This window comes from Drosophila eugracilis, unplaced genomic scaffold (assembly GCF_018153835.1).
Source record: "Drosophila eugracilis isolate 14026-0451.02 unplaced genomic scaffold, ASM1815383v1 contig_367, whole genome shotgun sequence".
Lineage (NCBI taxonomy): Eukaryota > Metazoa > Arthropoda > Insecta > Diptera > Drosophilidae > Drosophila > Drosophila eugracilis.
In genome coordinates this window covers 4,477,832-4,503,534 of record NW_024573224.1, presented here as the reverse complement: position 1 = coordinate 4,503,534, position 25,703 = coordinate 4,477,832, and the positions used below count along the sequence as shown (strand labels likewise).

The 25,703-nt window shown below is 40.8% G+C and overlaps 1 protein-coding gene across 1 annotated transcript; it reads left to right on the top strand.

Moving 5' to 3' along the window:
- The first annotated feature begins 1,493 nt into the window (after nucleotides 1-1,493).
- LOC108113628 lies at nucleotides 1,494-24,344 on the top strand. Its single transcript, XM_017224296.2, has 11 exons — nucleotides 1,494-2,071; nucleotides 3,743-4,133; nucleotides 12,667-12,848; nucleotides 15,920-15,990; nucleotides 16,913-17,002; nucleotides 19,048-19,344; nucleotides 21,388-21,572; nucleotides 21,651-21,757; nucleotides 22,137-22,290; nucleotides 22,399-23,612; nucleotides 23,850-24,344. The coding sequence occupies exons 1-11, from the start codon at nucleotides 2,002-2,004 to the stop codon at nucleotides 23,861-23,863; spliced, it is 2,775 nt and encodes a 924-aa protein (XP_017079785.2). The 5' UTR covers nucleotides 1,494-2,001; the 3' UTR covers nucleotides 23,864-24,344.
- Nucleotides 24,345-25,703: the final 1,359 nt, after the last annotated feature.

The following is a 25,703-nucleotide window of genomic DNA, read 5'->3' as shown; positions in this document are numbered from 1 at the left end:
AAAATAAGAGATTTTCAAAACATTTTTGGTAAAAGTCTAAAATAAATATCGATTTAACTTTGTAAATTTTATAAGTTTATTATACTTTTTAAAATAAATTACCATTTAGGCTAATAAGTAGTAACTAACTTTTAAAAATCTATATAACATCCTTCAAAAACATTCCCTATATCTATAGCTTTCACCCATCGTGATAAAAATGTTCCACATTTTCCACTACAATTATAATCAATCTCCATTTCCACATTCGCAACCCTAGCCCAAAGTCATTTAAGCTAATCGAATGCAATTAAACGGGAAAAGCCTGCGACTAACTCCGACTACTCTCTCTCCCTCTCTCACACACGCACATGGCAAATGAGAAATAAAGAAAAATCGGTTAAAATCTGATTGCGATTGGCTCGCACTGTTTAGGCCGCCTTTTGTGTATTGACCACAAACTACGAAAGCCAAAACCAAAGCAAAACGAAAGAGGGAAAAAAATTGTAAATAGTTTTTAAACGAGCATAGCCACAGGCAACCAATCAACGACTAGCTCTTCACACAACAGCACACACACACACACACAAACTCAAGCATGTGTTAGCCAAATAAATGAGCAGAGTTGCCAGCTCATCATAAAGTTAACTCAAGTAAAGCCAAAACTGACTAAGCCTCTAACTTAGCTAGAAATTATGTAAAATATTCACAGATTATCTCCGTATTTCCCCATACGAGTCAAGTTTGGATTGTTTTATTATAGTATTTATCGGCCTTAATTGATTTATAGCTAATTTGAATAGATTTACAGCTGAGTGGGCAACAAAACCGGCAAGACTGCGCTAGAGTGTGTGTGTGAGTGCTTACCTGTTGTTGGTGTGCAAAGAGGCGTCTACAAAATGATCGCTTCACTGCTTGTATTGGTCAATTGAGTAAATTGGTAAGAGTGTGTGTTGACCTGTTTGTGGGTAGCGGAGCATGATTAAGCCAGGTGCACTGAGCGAAAAAAGTAACCATAAAATGTGTATTGGTTACTATTATTTGTGAAAAGGAAAAATGAAATGGTAAGACCATGAAATTATACTTTTGGTAAGTACATTTTTAACTATTACCCGCTCTTAAGAGAAAAATTAAAAATATACAACGAATTTATTAAGAAAACGATGTCAATTCTGTAATATTTTCAGATAATATTTTTGTTATCTTGTATTTAAACTTTGTGTAACTTAAGGTACCTAAATGAAGTACTTAAAATATAAAACCTGTATTTAATTTAAACTAAAGTCAAAAAACCCGTAAGTTTCAGCTCTTTTTTTCTAGCAGTGCATGATCAGCCATCTCATTGGGTAAGCACTCCGCTCAACACCAACACACTCGCATTTCTTAACAGGGACATGCAGAGCCCGGCTTTGGATGTTGGCCAGATCGGCAGACGGACTGAAACTGAACGAAAGCCACCTTACCTGTTTCGAAATCAAGTTTGCCGCTTCTGTGTCGCTCCGGTGATCCGCACAGAAAGGTGCACGCGCGCATTCAACACGGTTGTGTGGCCCTCGATCCGAGGTTCTTGTGTGATTTTGTGGATTTATACGATCGGAAACGGAACGGATTGGCTCCAGCCCCAGAGCCACAAAAAGCCGTCGGTTTTTTTAATATCATAAAAATTGTGATCGCAAATTGGCCGGGCCTTAAGCTATTACTTAACGCGATATGTTGTGCGTCATTCGGGCCATTTGATTTGCAAATTTCAACAGAGTTTTTCTCTCTCTCTGTCTCCATAAATCTTGATTTAATCAAAGTGTTGAATATGCAATGATTCTATGAATACCTATGATAAAGGCCAATGCAAAGAATAGCCAATAATCAAAGCAAATAGTGTGCAATAGAAACCCCAGATTGGATCTAATAATATAAGTAAATAGTTATCATACATAGCACTAAGCAAATTAAATAAATACAAGTTATTGATCAAGTGTCAAACATTGTGGCTGATCGAAGTGAATTATGAAATAATAATCATTTATGCCAAATACTATTGGAGTTAGCTCTTTAACCAAATGGATATCGCAAATTGAATCTTTCGAGCAGAGAGGTAAGTTGAGATCAAGGTCTTCGTTGCTCTTGTCCCCCCCCATTCGCCTCCACCCGCACCCAAAAATCATAATTTACCAATTTCATTATTAACTTTGATAGAAATCAAACAACAAAATACTTAAAATCCGAGCAAAAGCAAAGCCATAACCCCAAAACAAAAAAAAAAAAAGTCAAATAACATATAGAGTCAAAGTCGTACAGGGCAAAGAGATATATCTGTGGAGTTCTTCATTTCATTCAATGACTTTTGGTGGTCCCTATTCAAACAACTCCAAACAAATTCAAGCATCGACTCGATGACACTCCAAACGTCAACTCGAACAAATTTTTTCATTTTTTTTTCTTCATTTTTTATCTCCGTCGTCTTTGCTTGTTTCCCTCCTCGGTGATAAGTTCACTTGACAATGAGTTGCAGCAAAGACCCAAAAAGCCAGACCAAGACGCCAGCCCGGCAGACGGTAGTGAATACTCGAGATGGAAATTTGAAATTCACTTAACAAAACTAATTTCAATTGTTGCACTTTCCGGCCGCAGGGGGGGCAAGTAGAACCCAGAGTTAGAAGAGATTTTTGAGATTTTTCTTGGCGCCATCCCAAGTGGCCTGGAAATGTGCCGTATTTGTTTTTGGGGTTTAAGGAAAGTGATAGTAGGATGGATGGTTTGGTTTGAGGGAAAGAAGAGAACCAGCTAGGAAAAATCTAAAATTTTTTGATATGTAGGTCACTGCATAAAATATTTCCTTTGACTAAGTTTGGTATGAAATTATGAATATGTTCTCTGAAATATAAATTTAAACGAGAGTTACCTTTACTTAGATGTTGCCTAGGATAGCTCCAAACTTTAAACTTGAAACAAGAAACTTTACTGAAGAAACTATACCTTGATCTTGAATACTTCTATATATTTTCTGTAATTATATCTGTTATTTTTGTAACATTTAAAAGAAGTATTAAAATGAATAATCATAATTCTTACAGTGACTTTAGATTGACACAAATTTGTTTTACCTCAGAAATATTCAGATTTCCCTTTTCATGAAAACATCTACAACCCTCAGCCGCTTCTCGGAAAGCCAAATCTTAAATTGATTGATCATTATTTAAGACTTAACGAGTTTCAAATACGATCAACACAGATCTTAACCCAACGAGTGTTTAGTATTTGTGTTGTAAGACATTTCATTAACCCCTAGTTATTTATCCGCCATCGAATACCGCAACGCCAGGCAAAATGCTATAAATCATTTTCAACTCCTTATGCAATCGAAGTGCCCAAATAAAATCAAAAAAAAAAAATCAAAATCCATCAAAAGCGCCAACTCATCTGAGGGCAGCATTGGGGATACTCTGAACACAGCCATAGCAATTGTTCAAATAGGCAATAACAATACAAATCAGTTCCTTCAAAATACGCTTTTTGTGCCGCAGACAATTCAAACAATATCATGAACTATTTCCAGCGTATGGAATATACAAACCTAATCAACAATTGTTGTTTCATTTCATTAGCAAATCGAAAAGGGTAGAGAGTCTGCAGACTTTCATTAAGATCTACATATTGATTGATATTATCATTATTCCCCATTGTGATTGGCCTAAGATCTTGGCCAAATAACCGTGACAATCCGACAATCTTGTGCTGAAAATGCCCTGTCATTTCTTGCTTTTAGAATTGATGTCAAATATTTGCAAACGTGCGATCGACGAAATGTATGCGGATAATAAACGTGGCCTAGACAAGGTGACGGCATTGACCCCGCCCACCCACGCCCTCCAGCAGCAACAGCATCCCCTACAGCAGCAGCAACATTTGCAACATGTCCTGCAATTGCAGCAGCAACAACAACAGCAACAGCAGCAACACCTTCAACAGCAACATCATTTGCAGCACCAAATGCATACGCATCATAACTTCCAGCAGCATGAAACGCCAGCAACACTGGCGCAACAGCAACACATGCAACAGCAGCAGCAACAGACGACACAGCAGCAACATGCAACACAGCAGCAGCAGCAGCAACAGCAACAACAACAACAACAGACAGCCGGCATGTTTACAAGGTAAGTTCTTAGCGCCAACATTCTGCCTTATCTCCGTTTTCACACAGCCACGCATCACAAATCGTCCAAACATGCAAACTTTTAATTTCAATTTGTTTCGCACGCTTCGATATTTGTCAATTCGAATTTGAAATACGAGGCCAAGTTCGCATTTGCCGGCAGCGAAACTCCTTTCAGCCCATTCGCTTCTTGGCCAAAGATCGAGACTCCTTTCCATTTCTTCGTCGTTGTTTTCCTTCAGCTCCTCCTGGATTTTCACTGATTTTTGTTTCTGGTTAGTTCCTCTTAGGTTTGAGCACTGGAAAAAATTATCAGGACATTGGATTAGAAATCTTTAAATTAAAAAGATGTTTAAATATTCCATTAGATGGTCTAACCAACAAAGGCAATGTCAGCGTTTTCCACAAAAGTTTTCTATTAGAAAGCAAGATAATTAAATATGTCAATTTACATTTTAATAAATTAATTAATTAAGAACAAGAAACCTTAATTTTTGGTTAAAAAACTGCAGAGAAAGTTAACCTATTAATGACATCCCCTAAGTGATGAGTTTCCTGATAACAAAAAGTCTTAAAATAATATAAGGAAATCCTATTTTTCTCCATGTACTGATGCTGCTGCTCCTGCTGCCGGTTTTAATGGCCTCTTGTATTGGCAACTTGTAGTTCGCAGTTATCTGGCCCTCGTAATCTCTCCGGTCGGTCTGCGTACCCGTACCAACCGATTCCCCCAGCGCCAATTCGCGCTGAGCTGAAAAACGCGCAAAATTCACTCCCAGCTAAACTGCGCCGGAGATGCTGTGCCATTTTATTTAGCTCCAATTAATTAGTGCTTCAAATGTTTTGCCATAAGTTAAACCCGCACAGTGCGATTGACATTACCACGTTGGCAATCGGACGTCCACGAAGACGACGTTGGGGCACCAAAAAAGGCGTCTCCAGCTCCACTGGAATCGACGACAAAGTCGAGGAGATGCCACTAAAGTTAGCCACATCTCGGGGCTGCCGTTGCTTCTGAAATGTGTAAAACTCACGTGTGATGTTGTTGATGGCTCGTTCTTTGTCTGTTGAGATTTTTCCTGTTTTTTTCGTCTTGGTTTCCTTTTTTTTTTTTTTTTTGGTTGGGGAAATATCCTGCCTTTGTGTGGGAGATTCTTGGGTAGGTGTTGCCCTCATCTTATTTTTTTCTTCTTATTTTCTTTGGGTGGGTGTCATTTTCTAGACTCTGCCGGATGCGGAGTCCTTATTGAAATTAGAGCAGTTTGTGGTAGCAGCTTAGATGGAGCATTAAATAGAAGATAGGCCTGGACATTTAAGATAGTTAAAAAGAGTTTGTCAGGAATAAAAATATATAAAAATGTCAAGATTGAGAAAAATCTTACTAGAAAGTAAGGAAAAAGTAAACTGTACTTAACCATACTTAAAGTTATATTAAAGTTTATTATTGCTGTCTTTCAAAGAGTTTCACTTTAAATTAGAAAATACATTCAGCCGCAAGCACTCTTTCTCCAAGTGATAAAATCTACATCACTAACTTAATTCAGTTCATTCATCTGAATTTTACGTGGCCCATGAAACTATCAATTAGCACATGGAATTGTTGGAATTCCCAGCCATCGAACTATCAAAAATTAAGCTTCAAACTTAATAATAAAAAAAAAGGTTCATTGTTCGCACGCCTGAGCACGCGCTTCTTTCACATTCACAGACACAGTTTGTAATATTTGTGGCGTTTGGAATAGTAATAGTAAAATCGGTCGGATTTCTATAAATATTTTCCATGCTCGAACTAGAAATGCCAACAACACGCCTCGCACTGAAACAAACAACCGTTAAACAACGAAAACTATATCAATATGCTCTAAATAATAAATGACACTAATTAAACCGAAGAAAACCTGGTGTTTGTTGTTTTTAACACATCCAACCATTAGAGTCAACAAACCTGGCACCACTCGAGCCATCACCACACCACCACCACAAAAACTATAAGGCTAAGGAAGCCTGTGGAAAAGTCAGCATTTAACTTCAGTTTCAGAGTCAAAGCCAAAAGATACATTTGTGAAGTGCATCTTTGTGTCGGCTGCTTCCTGAGTGAAACTAACCGAAACCGTTGCGTACGGATTCTGTTTGAGTTTGAGTTTGAGCGCCGAGCTTGTATTTGCTTTCGGGCCTGCGCCGATGGTGTTAATTTTGGTAATTAGCATGCCGCGGACACTCGGCCAAGATACAATTTCGTTCGGATATCTGTAACACTGCACGGGGCTCTCTGGTGGTGGCTCTGCCAGCAATTTTATGCTGCTAATTTCATTAACACATTTCACGAGAAAAGCGATCAGCCGAGCGGACCAGGCTATTTACCCAACTTGGATATCGGTGCAGTAAATGCTGCACTAGATCTCAGTATGGCCAAATGCACTGGAAAATATTCTTAGGGATTAGTTTAAGAGCTCCTCTTCAGGGAAAATCTATATTTGAGGATAAGCAAAAAGTCATTTCCAAAGGTTCTTTCATTTTAGGAAAAATTTATATTGAAATATAAAACTACTTAGTTGGTTTTTAAAGATATCTATAAGACAAAAACTATTTGAAACAAACTTAGTACTACATGAATTTACCCTTTCCATTCCCCAAACATCAAGAGCTTTTCCCCGAATTGATTTTCTCCCAGTGGCCGACTTCCGTTTCCATCTAATTTCTCAGATAAATATTTGGTGACGCGCGTCGAAATCGATTTCGGAATACTCCCCTATGACCAGGCATTATCCACTGAAACCGAATCCCAATCCGAATCCAAACCGTTCGACTATGAAATGTTGAGCAAATAAGTGCGCCACCTCCGCCGATGGCCAAGATCTGAGATCGATGAAGTTGCTGCCCTGAGGCTTACCAAATTATTTAGTTGCGGCATCCCTGTGCTAATTGCCTGACGGTAAAGTGCAACGGCAGCAAAACCATCAATCCCGAGAGTCCCAAGCCGATGAGCCATTCCATACCATACCATAACATACCATACTATAGCATAGTTGGGGTAATTTCTGGCCAAGCCACCGGCGGGCACAAAAGTATACAGAGAGTCCAGGCCAAAAGAGACCAAGAACCAAGTCATGGGAAAATTTCCGTACACACACAATTTGGGGCTTGGCTTACGGGCGGAGGAAGAAAAAACTCAGTTTCGCACGCAAATTAAGATAATCGAAAGCAAATGCAGCAACGGTAGCCGCTCTCCATGGTTAGGCTCAAAAAAAAAAAATCTTTAAGAAAAAAAAAAAGAAAATCAGCAGAAAGAAACGGGTTTAGTACCCGGTAGCAACAAATCATAAAAATATGAAAAATTATGCGGCGGCGTCGGAGGAGATTCGCAACTCCCAACTTGCAACTCGCAGCTCCGCTGCAAATGACGATGTCCAAGAGCCAATCATCGAAGTGTGCTTTTGGCAGTCCATCATTAAATTGTGGCTAAGATTCCAATCAAACATACAAGACCATCGAACGGCAAAAGGCAAAAGGCAGACGGTAGCAGCTTGATTTCATTTCTTCTGAGGCAATGAAATCTCAGCTGCGGTCTGTGGTTTATTTCGTTTTCTTTTTTTTTTTTTTTTTTTGGTTTTTTGTATGGTTTGGTGGTGTGTTGCAGAGTGGTGTGGAATGGTCGTCTGGTGGTGTGGCTCGCATTTTTGAAATATATGCGTCAAAATAAACACAGTAGCTGCCCGCCAGACTTCTTTATGAGCTTTTGAGAGCAGTAAATTATACGGTTGCTACACAGACTCGTAAGTTAACTAATTGATTGAGATAATTGAAGGATGGGGTTAAGGATATAGAATTCGAAGTATTTCGCTTCAGGTTAAATAGGATTAATGGGAAAGTGAAGATGTTTTTGCTTCCATTCCAGATTTCTTAAATTAAGTTACAAAAAGCCATTTAAAGTATTTTTTCTTTGCTTATGTTTCCAAAATTATTAGTATTATTTAAAAAATATTCTTAAAAGTCAAAAAAATATTAATTCCCACATTTTTAAAAGTTTTATCTTTAAAATTATTTTTAGTTCGTAATCTGTTAGCCATATTATAAACATAAAAAACCGACTACGGACCACATAGCAGTCAACGCTCACCTGGGGCCACTTTTACCTATGGCCTGGCATATAATTTGGCTAAAGGCCGCTGAGCTCGCCATGGTTATTAGATGGTGGTTTTGGCCAGCTCTTTTTTTCTGTGCTAAACGTCGCCCCGATGCTAATCTGTAGGTGTGCGTTTGGCAAAAAGGTATCGATTACTGCCACCGACTTACGCAGAACACAATGAAGCACCCGCGAAGTCCTTCTACAGGAGAAAGAGAGAGATACAAAAAAAAAGAAACAAGTGTTTGTGGCTGAATAAAAGATTCCAAGAAATCCTCGAAAACCGACAAAAATGGAAAGCATTGTGCGGCGCCTGGGCAATTAATTTGCCTCGTATCCGAAACACGGTGTGGGTTCAGTTCGGGTAGGGTTTAGGGTTACCCGGCGGAGCTCTGGAGCTATGGGGCCCATCAGTTTGAGAGGTCTGGCATTCATTATACGCCGTTTTGCACTATTTTTTACCGTGTTTATGTGTGTGTGTGAGCTGTGCGCCCAAAGATGCAGAAAGTGGATGCTGAAAGGGCGGGGCGGAGCGAAGCAGAGTGGCCAGAAATCATTAGAGCTGCCCGCAAGCTCAATAGCCTGGCCGAACTATATCGTGGGAATATGGCAAATAAACTCGCCCAAATTACACACATACACACAGCTCTAGAAATGGCGAAAAAGGGGGAGGCATCAGGGGGATTTTGGAGGGAGTTATCTAGTCTGCGACCAGACAATTCGCACAAGTCAAGTCAGGAGAAGAGAAGACAAGACGCTCCAGGAAAAAGTGCAATAAAAATTTGCGCAAATTTCGTGTTTCTCTTGGCCTGCAATTGGTATTGACTGACTGACTGGTCTGGCTCTGGGAGTCGATGGTCTGGCTTAGTGGACTTGGCCGGGATCCTATAACCCAACTGACGCCCCTGATGCATATTAAAACTCGGCTTTGGATTGATACGTGCACGGAGAGAAAATTAAATAAATCATAAAAAACTAGATGAGAAAGTTGTAATAGGATATTTTATGAAGTTTGGAAATATTTATTTCTGTTAATTTTGATCTCTAACATTTATTTATATTTGTTTCTTTTAACAGAAAACTTAATAACAATGCCAAGTTTAAAGTACTTCTGTAATGAGGTTAAACACTTGGACTTTCATTTTTATCAGTGCAGCCCTAGCGGGTGGAGTTCACTGTTTGGGGTGGGTTGAGGAGTTCAGTGGTCTTGTGATTTATTTGCTGCCCACATTTTTACGATGGCGCTCTGAGGCCCTCGGTCCACCATAAAAATCAGTCGGAAAACGAAGGATCTCAGCTAGCCCCATAGATGCGCATTTAAAATCCATTTAAGTTAATAGTTTGGCATTATGTTACCTCGGCGGTTTATGTGCTAATTAGTGAGGGACGGCGATTGGCATTGAGATCACTAGAATCGGAATCGGAAGAATCTCAGCCAACAAGATTTGTGCCTAATTTCTGTGGAGCACGTTAAGGTATCCATCGCCAGCCCACCGAATCTTCTTTTTCTTTTTATCTAGTCAGAGGGCCAAGGACCAGAGTACTCAAGCTGGACCAGACTTGATTAAGATCTTTTTTCCACTGCGCCAGAGGATCCCCAGCCGCAGATTAAAACATGTGGCTCCAGGTTTTCAGCCACCGAGAGCCACCAACACAGTGGCCACTGGTTGGATGATCCCACAACGCCTCGCTAAGAATCGTGTTTATGCTTTTAATTAGCAACAACAACTTGTACAGTAGTTGGCACAACGGCGAACGGCCAACAAGTTGGTGGTGCTACTTAGTGCAGATTTCAAGGTAGCGATAGATATATTAAGAAATGTTGACATGTCTCGCTCACTCAGATAAATTTTGATGTAGATTACAGCCGGCAGTTTTTGGGGTCTGTGTCCTCCACCCGCAACAGCTTTATATATCAGATATATCTCTCTCCCTACCCATTAACACGTTTTTTGGATTTTATATTTTCCTTACATTTTCTTCTCTTTTTTTTTGGTCATTACGAGAAGGCTGATGGCATTATCATATTATCGCCAGCACCACTGGCATCTTGTTTATGATAAATATTTGAGAAACTTATTAATTATGCCACAAATAGCCAGCCAGAGATAGCAGATCGCAGAAGCCTTTGACATTTTTAAGTAGCTAATTGGGAGAGGAACGTTCCCAGCTGAATGTGTGGGAGGATCTGTATGGATTAGGTGGAATGGAATGACCAAAGTTGGTTGGTCTTCAGAAGATACTTATCAAGAGGGGGTCAGAAAACAACAGCAGAATGGGTCGTTTTTGGGGCATTTTTAGCTTACTGATGAAGTTAAGTAATGGATGCATAATAGAAAGATTTATAATTCCTTTAGTTGACTTTGATATAAAGTCTTAATTGAAGTTAAAGTGTAATTAATGACTATTACAAATGATATGTGTCCATGAGTATCTCACAACTGTCTTATAAAAAGGATTAATCAAAACTGAATAAAAAAAAAGCCATAACAAGCCAATGTAACTTCCACGCATTTTAAATTGACCTACTGAAAAATGAACCTCCCTGGTTTTTAGACAGTCTATTCTCTAGAAGACCCTTCACCGCAGCCCACACGATCCGACCGCCCTGCAGAATGGCCAAACATATATGTCAGCCCGGCCATAAGTGAGCGACTCGCAATCGCAGCATTTAAATCAATATTCATTTTAATTGTACAAATCACCTTGACTTAAATGTGCGCCAGTTGGCCAGTGAGTGAGTGAGCGAGTGAGTTAGCCACTCGACCACTCAATTTCGATTCTCTGGGCCCGGGCTAAATCTGTTCTATTACAGACTGTTCCGAGTGGTCAAGATTGAATAGGCCTTATGCATGAATATATTTCAAAGTCAGAAGGCGAACGAAGCGTTCGATTTGGTCTCAGATTCTGTTGCTGTGTTTCTTTTTTTTCTGATTTTGTTCATTGCATGCCTCTGAAGCGGTTGTTGCATGCAACTCACAGTCACACGGACGCAGTGAGATTGTTTTAAATGTTAACATGGCCATTTAGAGGCAATAACAGCGGCAAAATGGCAGACAGTCGAACGAGGAAAGCCAAAAAGGCGCGGGCACTTGCTGTTATTACAACAATATTACCAATATTTATCATAAAAAAGTCTTGCAAAATAATCGCCAACAAGAACAACAACAATGGCCTGGCCAAAACGTCAGCATAAATAAGAAAAAAATACTCATACGCCGCATGCGCCGCCGACGCCGACCGCATAAAAAGACAAATTTATGATTTATGATTTCAACCTTGTAAATAATATGCTCACAAAAGTACACACGGACAGTTTTTGCTAAACGCTTGTGCCGCTTGTGCCCAAAACCAGCAACAACAATCGCATCGGACCGCTGAGCCTGACTCTGACGCTGACCAACCTACTTGCACAATTTTTCCGCACAAGGCATGTGGCAAGTGTGCCCCACATCAACCACCGGCAAGCCACCAGGCAACCAATGCTGAACGACCGCTGAACCACAGCCACATACCGCTGCTTGTATGATTTTTAAATGCGCGATGAGTTATTTATGCATCGGGCATCGCGCGGCGGTATGTGCGAGCCATCCTTAACCCATTGTGTTCAGCGGATCAAAAGGCAAATAAATTGGTCTTAAATGAATAAATATTGAGTTGATTGGGGAAGAAACTCATGAGTATTAGCTGTGATTTAATAAAAGTTTAGGGCAAGAAAATTTTTTATTAATGATTTTGCATAACTTTTAGAATGTTTGATAGTAAAAATATATATTCAGAGATTATAATTCTTAGAAATAAAATAATTTAACACAATTTTGTAATGTTTAATAAAAACATTCAAACCTATTCATTAACTAAACATTTAAATGATTTATGAACAAAAGTTAAAAATTATTATCAAATTTCTTGTGCATGCCTCTATAAGTCCAACATATTTTCATTACCTTGTAATTAAGCTGTAAATTTTTAATGACCAAGTTACTTAAGGCATTCTATCAAGTCACGTAAAATCAGTGTCTTGGTCGATATCTTTTATAGTTGAAAATGCCGCTTTAATGTTGATTTCTTTAATTGTGGGTGTCAGTCTAACTTGCTTGTGACTTTGTACTGAACTATAAAAACCGTTTGGCAATAAATGGAATTCCTAAGCCAAATCCCAAATGGCTTAAACCACCTAGCAATGGGTTAATAAGCCCGAGAGCGAAACGGAGACACACTTGGAAAGGCAAAACACAACCGAGTGTGTGTTGGGCTGTGAAAACACATGCCCCGGCCTGGCGGCTAGTTATGTGGTGCCATTCGTTTGGTCTGCCTGGTCTATCTGTCCATTCTGCACTTATTAAGCCGTAGCTGTGAACGAGCCCATATATTCTAATTGTTTAACCATATCCCATTTCAACCATTGCAGATTCGATGCCAACAAATCGACCAAGGGCGCCTCGAAGATGCGACGCGATCTCATAAATGCGGAGATAGCCAATCTGAGGGATCTCCTGCCGCTGCCCCAATCGACGCGCCAGCGCCTCTCGCAACTCCAACTGATGGCCCTGGTCTGTGTCTATGTGCGGAAAGCCAACTACTTCCAACAAGGTAAGCTGAAGTTGCAGTTAAAGTTGGATTCACCCCGGGTCCAGAAAACCAAACCAAAAGCCTGGCTCCCAATGCATATATGCATGCTGATAATTGGCTGCACGCTGATTGAATATGCATGAGTCATGAGCAGATGGAGATTGCGGCTGTGATTGTGGCTCTGTGCAGCCGCGAAGATTGAGACTGCCGAGTGCAGGACCCACCGCCGTTGCACTTCAAAAATCTAATTGCCAAAAAGTGCACAAAAAGAAAAAGGCTTAAAACTTGCTACTTAACAAAAAACATTCTGTAAATTCCTGTGTCGATTAGCACATTAACACGTTTTTTACACTTTTTCATATGATTTTAATTTGCAAATTTCTTATGCCTTTTATTAATATAAATGTGGCAAAATTAAATTTTCTCTACAAGATATTTTTAAATTGTTAGTTTAAAATGTTCTCTTTTTACCAGTTATGTAGAACCACATGTACCATTTTCCCTTAATCTTAAACTAAAGACCCCTATATTTTGCTAAGTGTTCCACCAACTTTCGTTTAAGCCGGAATGAAAAACCGCTAGGCGCATGGCTTCGCTTTGGTTTAAACCAACATCATTCATATGTCGAGTGTCCCTCTATCATGGCCCCAAAAGCCCGGCTAAAATTGTTTTTGGCCAAGTAATTGCCGCAGCGTCTAGGCACGCACCCAGTTCCAGGCGGGCCAAAATTGCTAAGGGGCCCCCTTGGATTCAGATCCTCGGATGCATTCGGATCGGTCCCCCAGAGGTCCCATCCTCCTTTAATGCGCATGCGCGCAGGTCAACGCGCAACCGAACAAGATCGTTCGCTCTTTACTTACCTATTTGCGCTGCTATTTTTTCGTTTTTTTTTTTCTGTTCCTTTTTTTTTTTTTTTGGATAATTACGAAAATTGTTTTTCAAATTAGCGTTGTGCGGTACATAGGCCCATAGATAACACACCAGGCTGGTGGAACTCTTAACTCTTGGCTCGCATCTCAGTGCGCAGACAGAAACGAACAGAAAACTGGAGGAAATCCATGTGAAACTGTTGCAGATCCGCGGCATACCAGCATCCCCCAACTATACTATCTCAAAGCTAAGCCAACTCCTCCAACTCCAAGACTGCAAGTCTGCAAAGTCTGCTAGCCAAGCAATTTCACAATTGCAATGGTAACAACGAGCGTCTGCCTGGCATTGCTATAAATATTGCGATAAATCAAAATGTGCGATTTATGTGTTCTACAAATTGCAAAAAATTAAACTTAAGTACTGCTCTTTTCTCCATCCATCCACCTTCAGCCCCAGCATCTCTACTTTTTCCCATTAGTGTGAGAAATAGTCGGCGTTTTGTGGGTCTCGTATCTTTCGTTTATTTGGGTGTGCGCTTCCCTTGTTGTTCCTGTTGTTGTTGTTCATTGTCATTGCACCGTTTAAAAGCATTTATAATCACAAATTGTGTTAATATTGGCACGTCGAAATCGCTTTGTATCTTTGTATCTGCAAGTTCAATGGATTCGTTTGCTCTCCGTCTGAGTTTTTTGTTATTGTAGATATATGTTTGTGGGTGGGTGTGGCTGCCGAGATAGTCGCGATTAATGAAATACATATTTATAAAACGAAATTGAGTTTTCAATACAATGAGATTCTTTCCGTTTTATTTTCAGTTTAGTTTGTATGCAAGATCTTGAGCCCGGCGGCTTGGATCAGATCGAAGACCGTATAATTGGCTAGCATTTAGTATTGTCGTGTTTGCTAGCGAATCTCACAGCAGAAATGGCAAAAAAGCTGCGAAGTGGTCACAGATTAAAAATAGTTTTTGGTTGTGGTTCAAGGTGTTTGATTCATGTAGGTTGATTTTTACATTTTATTGCTCATCGATTAAATATCAGAATTTACTTGGGAATTCAGTGGTATATTCTATCAATTAATGGTTAATTGTTTATGAAAAACATAAAATTTGAGATTTATTAAGTCTGCATATTACTTTTATAGAAGTAGATTTGTATCTTAATTAATAACTAAAAAGAAAATCCATATTTTTTATCACCTTATGTACATACTTTAAAAAACAGTCCTCAAAAAATCCTTATAAATACATTCAAGTCACATTTTATAAATTTTATCTTCATGACTTTATAGTAAACTCTGTTCAGCAAGATAAATAATAAAGCCAGCAACATTCCCTTGCCCTTGTAAATTGTAAAGCCAAGTGGAAAAGCATTGAGCTGGCTGCCACTCCCCTTTTATTTTTATTTTGGCTGAATCAGGTACGCTGACGACAGACTTCTTGGCAAAACGGATTTCTGAGTATTTTGCCCGGATAGTGGATAATATTAAAGCCCAGCGAAAATCTGACTGCATTCATGGCCTTTCCGTTCAAGTTCAATGAAATTACCAGTTGCGGTTGCTGCTGTTGCAGTTGCAGTTGCAGTTGCTGTTGCTGTTGCTGTTGCTGCTGCTGTTGCCGTGGTGATTGTGGCCTGATGCTGATTTTGTGGCTGTTTCTCTTCTTATTTTTTTGTATTTTGTTTTGTTTGCCAGGTGCGGGAGTATCTCGTAGTGTTTTAAAAATAATTGATCTTGATGCTGCCTGCAATGCAGCTGCAAAACAGCAATTGCACTCAGCGATCGCAGCCTGATGTTGCTGTTGCCACTATCGTTGATGTTGCTGTTGCTGCTGTTGTTGCTGCTGCTGTTGTTGGCTCTTAGTGACAATGACACATTTTCTTTTTGTGATTCACTTGTTTTTGTTAGGCGGCAAACATCGTTGCTCATTGTATGTAGAATATAATCAATGAATTAACAATCACAAATGCATCTAACAATCGCCGTCACAAAGTGAGAGAGGAACCGAGTCTATTATTAACAAATAGTTTTTTAATTAGCCAATGCTTTTGCATATAAAGTACTGCCATGGGAATATACTCATATCCACTTACTGGATAATTTTCCCCTACTACATCAGACGGATGTCTTGATCGAAAGGGCGCGTCTGGGCAAGACTTAAAAGGTCAATTAACTTAATTAGCATTATTTTCAAGAATCCATTTTCTGTGTTCCTCCCATTGCAGTTTTCAAACGACACAATGCGATGCATCATCTTCATCACCAGACAGCAACACCAAATATTGGCTTCTCAAAGGTAAGAAAAGAGGAAATACTTTTAAGATTATAAATATAAACTTTTCTTGGAAATTTTCATCTCTACAATTCATATTCAATCGGAGCGTAATTAGGAGTCCGATTGCCGGATCTGCGTTCGTTTTACCATATAACCTCGGCAATTTTCCGTACCGATGACATTTCGATTAGGCTCCCAGGGTACCGAGAGAAACAACTCAATTTAAGCCATCGCGGTGACAACTCAACCGAAAGTTCCCGGGAAAACAACTCTATTAATGGCACAAAAGCTGGCCATATCATAAGTCAGAAATCGTTTTGCTCGCCGCCACTTGCTGCGCCAAAAGCGAGAAGAGGAAATCAGCTAAAAGCCAGCGGGCCAAACAATAAATGCCCAAGGAAAAGCCAAAGATTTACAGGAGCAGCCAGCAGACAAAAAAAAAAGCACTAAAAACTACAGAAGACAGTCTACAGTCGACAGAAGACAGTAGTCAGTCAAGCTGCCTGGCACTGACTGCTCCAGTCGGGGCGAGATTGATCTACATACCTGTGCACACTCGTGACTGAATTAAATACTATAACCACCAGTACGAGTACTACTCATACTCCCCCTTTTCGGGCTCACTTCGGCAGCTTTTTGGGCGGTTGTCAACGTGGGCTTTTGGCCAGGCTTTTGGGCTAACAATTTATTAGTGCTCAGACGCGAAAATGAATTTGCATTTTCAACACAAGATTCAATTTATGCTTTTTCAAATAGGGGGTGTTAAAAGTGAAGTAGCTGGGCGGCATGATAAGACGTTTAAATAATTGGCTAGCTATGAACAAAATAAAGTGATTTAGCGAAACGTTAAGGCTATTTCTTTTCTATTATTCTATAGTTATAAATTCTTAAATATTTTTAGATATTTAAACAGTGTGTATTCATATCCGTATTTATCTTACAGGCACTCTCCGGCTTCTTGATGATGCTCACACAGAATGGCAAATTGCTCTATATATCGGATAATGCTGCCGAGTACTTGGGCCATTCCATGGTAAGAGATTTTGCGAAAGTTGCGGATTGTTTTTGGGCTGGTTTTCTGTTTTCGGGGGCTGAAATTGTTACAACCGTTGATACAAATCTCTGACAAGCGACAACAGCCAAACGACGATGCCTGTCGTCGTCAGAGCATGTCATAGTCTCCTAACAGCAGTAGCTGCAGCAGCAACATAAGCACAGCAGCAACATCAGAGTTGCAGCAGCAACAGCACCAGCAGCAGCGGCAGCAACAGCAAACATATTTGTTGCAGTTTTTTGTTTGTGCTGTACTAGTTGGCTGATGTTGTTGCTGCTCCCGTTGACAAGTTAGCAACTGTCTAAAGACCTAAACAGACCCGATTCATTGAGCTTATATAAGTCTGTTGGTTCCTTAAAAACCACAGCTCGATGTTTGCCGTTACCCCGTGTTTCAAGCTTTGTTTATTGCACGTTTATGCCGCTTAAATAGCAAGGTTATACATGTAGATAAATATATACATATATCTATATATACCTATATATATATATATATATCTGCATATGTACTTGGCCTTTCACTTTGCATTTGAACCGACGGTTTAAATAAATCTAGCCGATCCAAGCAAATGTGACATATCTCCGTTCTACATATACTCGTACACAGAGCCGACATTGACAAAGGTACCCGAGATTAGTGGCCAGGTGATTGTCGGCTCTTCGAAGTCTTCGAATGCCAGTGCTATGGGGCGTATGTGTAATGTCTGGTTTGGTCTGTTGGTCTCGAATGAAAATTATGCCATAAATCAGAGGTTGGCCTGTGATCCCACGAATTGGGATATGTTCGGGGCCGAAAATGAAAAAAAATAAAACTTGATCATACCTCATATCAACAGGGAAACGCTCCACTTGTTTTTCTTGGCCAGACAACCTTTCATATCAACTAAATGTTGCACTTCCCCAACCCCCCTCTCTGCAAGTCAAAAAGCTAGACAAGAACAAGCCAAACGGCCAAGAGGCAGGAGAACCAAAAAAAAAAAGAAGTTAAGAAGAAATAAAAACAAGTAAGCCAATTGGCAACCATGACATTTGACAGCCTTTTGGCCTTTGTGCCGAGCCTTATCAGGAGTTCGGAGGAGCTCTGGGAGTTGGGAGTGGAGAACTGGGAGACACCCACCACAGAAACTAAATGGTCAGTGAAGTTCATAAATTCACTCGTATGCCATGTGTTGGCATAATTACGGGCACAATAAAAACGGAATTGGTGTGCACATGGACAGGCCCAAAAGTGGCTTGCCCAACCTTTTAATTTGTGGCAAGGCTCGGAGTTAGTTAGCGGCGGTAGAAACTGAAAAACGGCAGCAGCATAGCAGCAGCAACAGCTACAGCAACAACTACCAGCCAAGTTAATTAACAAACTGCCAAAAATGTCAATAGATCTTGGCAACTTTGTTGTTGCTACTGCTTTGGCTTTTACTATTGCCGATGTTTCTGCTGTTGTTGGGCATCATAATTCGAATTCAAATTCGATTTTTGCATATTCCCATAACAAGTTGCCATTGTCATGTGTCATGTAGTGACAGTGGCCATAAATAAATTACAACCACATCGGCTTGCCATTATAAATTGGTCGATCGTTCGGTTTGGTTCGTTTAGTTTCGTTTCGATCGCTCTCTCCTTCGCCGTGGCCATAATTGTCAACAATAATAAAAGCTCATGACATAAATGGCCAGCAGGCAATTGGCCACTAACATCGAAGCTCTAAAAAAACGGCGATGAGCATGCGAGATTCGTCTGACACATCATTAACAAATTACAACAATAGACTGACTAATTGAAATTTAGTTTGAGTGGGAAGTTTTGTTTGCAGGATCTTAATAACTATATATTAGCTAAGAGAACTTAAAATTATATCAGTAAGATGACTTTGTCTTTGTCCTTGGCTTTTGATATTTGTAACATTAACCAAACAATTTGAAGAATTTTTGAAGTATGTCCCACTTTTTCCATCTTATAATGCCCAACTATTTGCTGACCAGTGTAAACCCATGTTAACCATGTCCCCTCTTGCCATTCTCTTTACAGGAGGATCTGCTGATACATGGTGACTCCGTTTACGATATCATTGACAAACAGGATCACGCAACCATCCAGGCCGAACTGAATAGGAACGTGCCACCGCAGCCGGGTGGCTCAAGTCAGGCGAACAGCAGTGGTGCCGGTGGTGCTGGCGGTGCCGGCGACTCAACGTCCAGCAATGGAAGTGCCGGTGGCGGTGGTGCTGGTGGCGCCTCCAGTCTCGAGGGCGAGCATCGCATGTTCCTCTGTCGCATGAATGTTAGCCGCAATGCGCGACGGCAAATGCGTTTCGGCGATCAAAAGGTGAGTGTCAATACACTTGAAAAAAAGTAGTGAAATTTAAATTTGCTTATTTTGCTTGTATAAGAAGAAAATGATTCTCTGTTTCAACAATAATAATAATAAGTTTAAGAAGATTTTTAGTTTTAATATAGTTCCTAAGTCCTACTATTTTTCTCTGTGTATGTTTGCGTGGATGAGTAAGCGCGTGTAAGTCTCTGACAGGAATTGATGAATGAATCACCTGGGAAGCGTGTTGCGTGTAACACTTTACCACACTGCAGGCTCCTTCACTCCGATCCACGCCGCTCAACATCGACATCTTGCTCTTGCATGAATTATGCATGAGGGCAGGGAAATGGAGTTGGAGATGGAGTTGAAGTTGCGAGTTTGGAGTAGAACTCGTACCAATGCGTTTGAGCCGGCGGCCAACTGGTCATACATCTTGCCAACGAGCCGGGATTTCTATAAGCTGACAAACGATGACAGTTGATGGGAAACGGGTGGGTGCTGGTACTGGTGCTGGTGCTGTTGGGTGCAGACCCCCATCCCACCTGGTTTTTACCTGCTCTGATTGGCCGCCTCTCGGCGAGATGATGATGATGATGATGTGAATAAAACGAGGCAGCCATATGAAGTTGTCTTCCCAGCCATCTCAGCCGCAGGTTGAACAAGACAAGACCAAATCTGTCAACGTGTTGAGCGAAGCGTTGGCTGTGGCAGCAACTCTTACCCGTTTTGGTCATGGATGTTGGCTTTGCTACTGTGCACCATGTGGTGGGCGGTCGCTTCACTTTTATTCATATCTCCACAGATCCAAGCCGTGCGTCCATTTTTTTTCTTCGTTCCTCGCTTTTTCGCAGATGTGCAGTGAGCAAAATTATGGAGATAAGGCCAGGCGTTGACAGTTGGCTGAAAACGTTTTTAATTAAGTTGAGTGTTGGCAGTTTAATGAGGTGCAGGAAGTGCTGGTTGCAAGAGATTTTCACAACGGTTTCTACGGATAAAGGTGTAAGACTTTGGTTCAGGAAAAGCAATACAAAATAAGGAAGTTAAAGTTAGTTAAATATCCAATAAAGTTAGTGTAAGCCATGGTTAAATGACAAAACAATCAAACAGCAGAATATTAATACCAATTGAACCGATTTGAATGTCCAATCCATTCCCAGCCTTGCTCAGAACATAAGTACCTAATCTCAGCCTAAGCACACTCGACGCTCAAGAGACCCACATGAACTGAACCGCCAGATAACCCCCAAAGTCAAGCCAAGAGCCGGGCTAAATGCAAGCACATTCACTCCCAGGCTTGCCTCTCGTTAATATGCAATAAAAATGGACCAATAAATAATTATGAATGAGGTCAGGCATAGTTCAGAGCTAGTAACCAACCAGTGTGCCAGACGGCCATACCCCATAGACAAAAGACAAAAATCGAAAAATAAAAAACAAAAGCCAGGGAAAAAGAGAAGAGACGGCGACAGCGCCGGCAGTGGCGCCTGGTCCCAAGTCTAAGGTCGTCTCATTTACCAAAATCCCAAAAAAAAAGAAAAGAAAAACAAACCCCAGAAAAGACTGTGGCGTCTGCGTCATCCGACGGGTTTCGTTTTGGGGGATCGGGTGGTTTTTGGTATCAGGATCGTTGGGCTGGCTGCATTTGCATTTAAGTAGAAGAAGCTGCGACTGAGACTGCGACGACGACGGCGGCAACGGCCCATAAGCCTCGAAAATGCAATTGCAGTTGGGACGAAATAAATGCAGGCACGTTTTAATTGGGAGACAATGGCTCCGAGTCGACGACGAGCCTGAGACTGCCTGGTGGGTTCTTTTTTTTGTTTGTGGAGGAGTTGGCATACAAACATTTCTGTGATTGCCTTTTTTAAATTATGGAATCAGAGTAAAATGTCTATGAGAGAGTGCGCCCGGCATGCCGGTCCAAAAATGGCCATAGTAGTTACTCCCAGCTGCCCCGCGTTGGGCGCCAATTTTCGTGGGAGCCGATGTCGAAACAAGGAGGCAATCGAATTGGAAAACAAAGCTAAACAGCGTTGCATCTCTCTCCATTTGCAGGTTGTCCTGGTCCAGGGTCACTATTTGTCATTCCTGCCGCTCTGCAGTCGCAACGAGCCCGTCTTTCTGGCCACCTGCACTCCAATAGCCATGCCCGAGACCAGGGAGTGTGTGGTACAAGGTGCCACCAACGTCTTCACCACCATCCATTCGATGGACATGAAAATAGCCCACATCGACAAGAAGTGAGTAGCGGCGATAAATGGAAATTGATAGTTAAAATTAAATATAAATAATGTTTATCGCTCTTTTATGGCTTTCAGTGGCGAGTTTCATTTGGGCTATGATAAGGCCACGCTGCAGGGTACATCCTGGTATAACCTGATCCACAGCGAGAATCTGAGGGAGGCGCAAAATAAGCACAGATTAAGTAAGTGCTAACTAAATAGAAATAAAGTTAATCACACCGTTTTATTAAAGTTTCCAAATGTATTTTTATAAATATGCCAGCCTATACAAATTTTCGAAAGAAATATATCTGTTAATAATATCAAAAGCATTTTTAATTAATCTTAAATAATGCTTAAATTATTCAAAGCGAAACAGGGCTTTTAAATTCCAGTTAAAACCTTTTCCATGAATGGTTTTTTCCAATGGCTGTCGACAAAAATAATATTTAAATAAATCTCACTTAAAACCTGTTAGGCCGCAAAACTAATAAGTTCATAAAAACCACTTAAAGTCGTTTACTTGTTTACAAATAAATAAGAAATACATTTAAATCTTTTACCTGTTTTTAACATTCATAGTTACGCAATCGGAACAGGATCGCAGTTGTATCCTGCTGGTACGAATGCAAAGATCAAGTGGAGAATACACGTGGGTCCATGTCGTCTTACAAGTTCGAGATAGTCCCGACTCCACTCAACAACCTGTTATCGTATGCACAAACCAAGTACTCAAGTAAGTAAATAAAAAGACTCTTATTATTTAAGTTAATTAAATACTCAAATTAATTTAACTAACTAATAATTTTTACTATAAAAAACCTTATTTAACCCTCCTTCACAGCGATCGCGAAGCCTCCATAATGCTGGCCAACTCCTGGCTGTATCACTACTATACCGTCCAGTCGAAGATCCAGTTTGGCATGCCGCTGGACAGTGGCATCCGTGTCCCACCGGGAACCCCTTCCAGTGGATATTACAGTCCTCATTCGTCTCATCCGCCAGCCACTCCAGGTGGTACCACGCCCAGCCTGGGCATAGCCAGCAGTTTTGGCAACCACCACCATCCCCACCACTCACACCATCCGCACCATCATCATCATCATCACCACCCGGCGACCGCCTACCATCATCATCCCCACATGGGAACCTATGGTGGAGTCTATCATGCCGAGTCAGCAATCGAACTTAAAGAGGATCAACCGCTGTTCAGTTTTCAAGAGCCCGTGGACTATAGCCAGGTGAACAGTCAGGTGAATCCTCCCAACGCAGCAAGTACTCCCAATCCTCCCACCTCCAAATCGTCTACGCCTCCGCCGCCCAAGAAGCGGGCTCGCAAGCTGGAACCTCTTTACCTACACGCCGAACGTTCTCCGGCGGCGGCAATAACTCCGGAACCAGATTGCTATGCCATCCATACCCATCCGGCAGCTGCTTATGCCACCTCATCTGTGGTCAGTAGTGATGCTTCGGTTATCTACGCCACCATAGTACCGACGAGACCGAGGTTACCCAATAAATCACTGCCTCCGGATCCTGCGGATTTCATAGAGCAATGGAATCCCAGTCCGCCATGGTCAGAATCAGCGCAAAAAGCTTCCTTGGACAGTTTTGGATCCTCCCACGAGCTAAGCCCCTGCATCACGACCACACCCCCTACGCCCACCAGTGCAACACCGCATCAAAGTGGTTTGGGCACCACCCAGACCATAGGACCTGCTTTTAGTTTCGAATGGATGTCGGATCCTTTGGTCCCTGTTACATACCAACAGTGGCCACCAACCGGTGACCATCATCAGCATCTTTCGCAGCATTTGAGCCAGAGTCAGAATCACCAAAATCCCCTCCAGCAGCAGCAGCAACAACATCAGCTTCTACTTGGACAACAGCCACATCTCCACCAGCAACATCAGCATTTAGCACTTCATCATGGACGTGGGGAGCACGCCCTGGAGGGGGATACTCAGGGGGTGGTGGTGGTGCCACCGATACCCATTTCGATACCGATACCAACGGCCACGGGCCATGGGGATGCCGGCGAACCGGTTGAGGATAGAGGTTAGTATTTACTAAGTTTTTTTTAACATTTTCGGCACGATTTACCAAAAGCTGCGGCCAATTGGCACTCAAACGCTAAGTAATTAAGGCCGCCAAAACAAAAGCCGAGAACTAGTAAAAGGCATCTTAATTATTGATAAGCTATAAGCTTCCGCCAAACACATGCCACGCTTATGCTAATGCCCCCTCCGCCCTTCGTATCATTTATATATCTATATATTTATATATACCTTGCAGATCCAAAAAATTAGTGATCAGCGCAAGCTTGGAAATACCCAGAGAGATCACAGATCGGAGAACGGAGAACTGCCATGGCGGCCAGGTGATAATCACACTTAAATTAATTGCCACTTGTCATCTTAGCGTTTAAATTATTTTTATCTAACGAAGAAAACAAAAACGCAAACGCTATAGCCACTCGTTTTCTCGATAAAAACAGCTAATTTAAGCGATTTCCATAAAGCCCTTTTGTTTTCCCATTTCCCATTTTGTATGTGCAATCTTGAAAAACAACACATTAAAAAAATATAAGTACGAGTCTATAAGCATGAAAATAGCGCTTGGAAATTACTTTTGCGATGGGACCGCAAAAAAAAGAGAGAAAATATTGAAACGGAAGCTAACGAAATATATCCAAGCCAAGCCAAGAGAGCTCTATTAGTTGTAGCGTTTTTATTAGCGACATTTTTATGGCGCGCGCTTAAAGTTTTTTACGATCACTCGTATTTTGCAACTCCGCAAATATATATATATATATATCTATATATAAATATCTACTTCTACATAGACTATTTAGGTTAATTATTTTATTTTATTTATTAAAAGTTTATTTATACACGTATTTATTGATATGCTCTCGTATTTTGCTTATTGAATAAACAAACTTGTAAAGTATTTTCGTTTGAAGAAAATTCCAGAAGTTGTTTCTTTTGAGTGGGAAGAGAATGGAATGTATAAATTATTATATTTCACAAGGGATTGAAAAAACTCCACAAGCATTCAAGTTTAATGGGCAATTATAACCAAACATATTGCCAATAAAGTCTTCAAGTCTATAAAGATACCGATTAAGTCCTAAATGGTTAGATAATTTGCATTTTGTGAAAGAGAAAATGTTAAGAGATTGAAAAGGTTTCAGATTGCATAACTATTTTTTATCACTATTATGTGACTTTTATTTTGTCTTTTAGTAACTTAAATTGGCAATTTAAGCCCATTTAGTTTTTAATGATCTTGACTTAGCTTGACCCAAATCCTAACACATGTCATAAACCAAACAAAAATCTAAGCAATGCCACTTTTTGATCACTGATCATAGGATGATTACCATAATGACGAAGAAAAGCGCAATGGGAAAATGTCATGATTTTCCTGGATCCTCCATTAATGCCTTGCACTCTGAACCAGCAGCCGAATTCGAATCATTCGCTTTCGCCCAGAAACTAACCAACCAAAAAAACTAAAATCCAAAAGCCACTCCCCACACCAATGCCCCAAGTTTGGGTAGCATTCATAGACATTTTCAATTTCAAAGTACTCGTACTGGGGGCACCACTTCATGGTGACGACGAACCGCCGATGAAACCGATGAAACCCATGAAACCTCGATGAAACCTCGGCGACGACGCAGAACAGACGCCAGACAGTTGGATTTCACACACAGGCCCACTCGAGGAGGCTGGCTCCTTTTTTCGGCTGCTGCTGCCGCTGCTGCTGCTGTTGCCGAGATCTTTTGGTGATATCCAACAAATATTGTAAGTAGAATGGCCAACAAAATAACCAAAAACACAAAAACAAAGCAAACAAAAAGCCAGAGAGAGGAGAGAAAAACCTAAGCTAAACGGAACGGAACGCTGACGATGTAGACGCCGCAGCTGGCGCGATTGAATGACTCCTCGTCGTCGTCCGTTGTCGGTTGTCTGAGATACTGACTGGCTATGTGACTGGCGAGCTGGATGTGGAAAAAGGCCACTCGCAGAAATAGTAAGGGATAACGATATTCAGCAGAAAGTTTCATTAAAAGTAAGATTTTTCCACATATGCTCATAAAAGTCAAGTTCTGTCATCCGAAATCCAAGCTACTATAATATT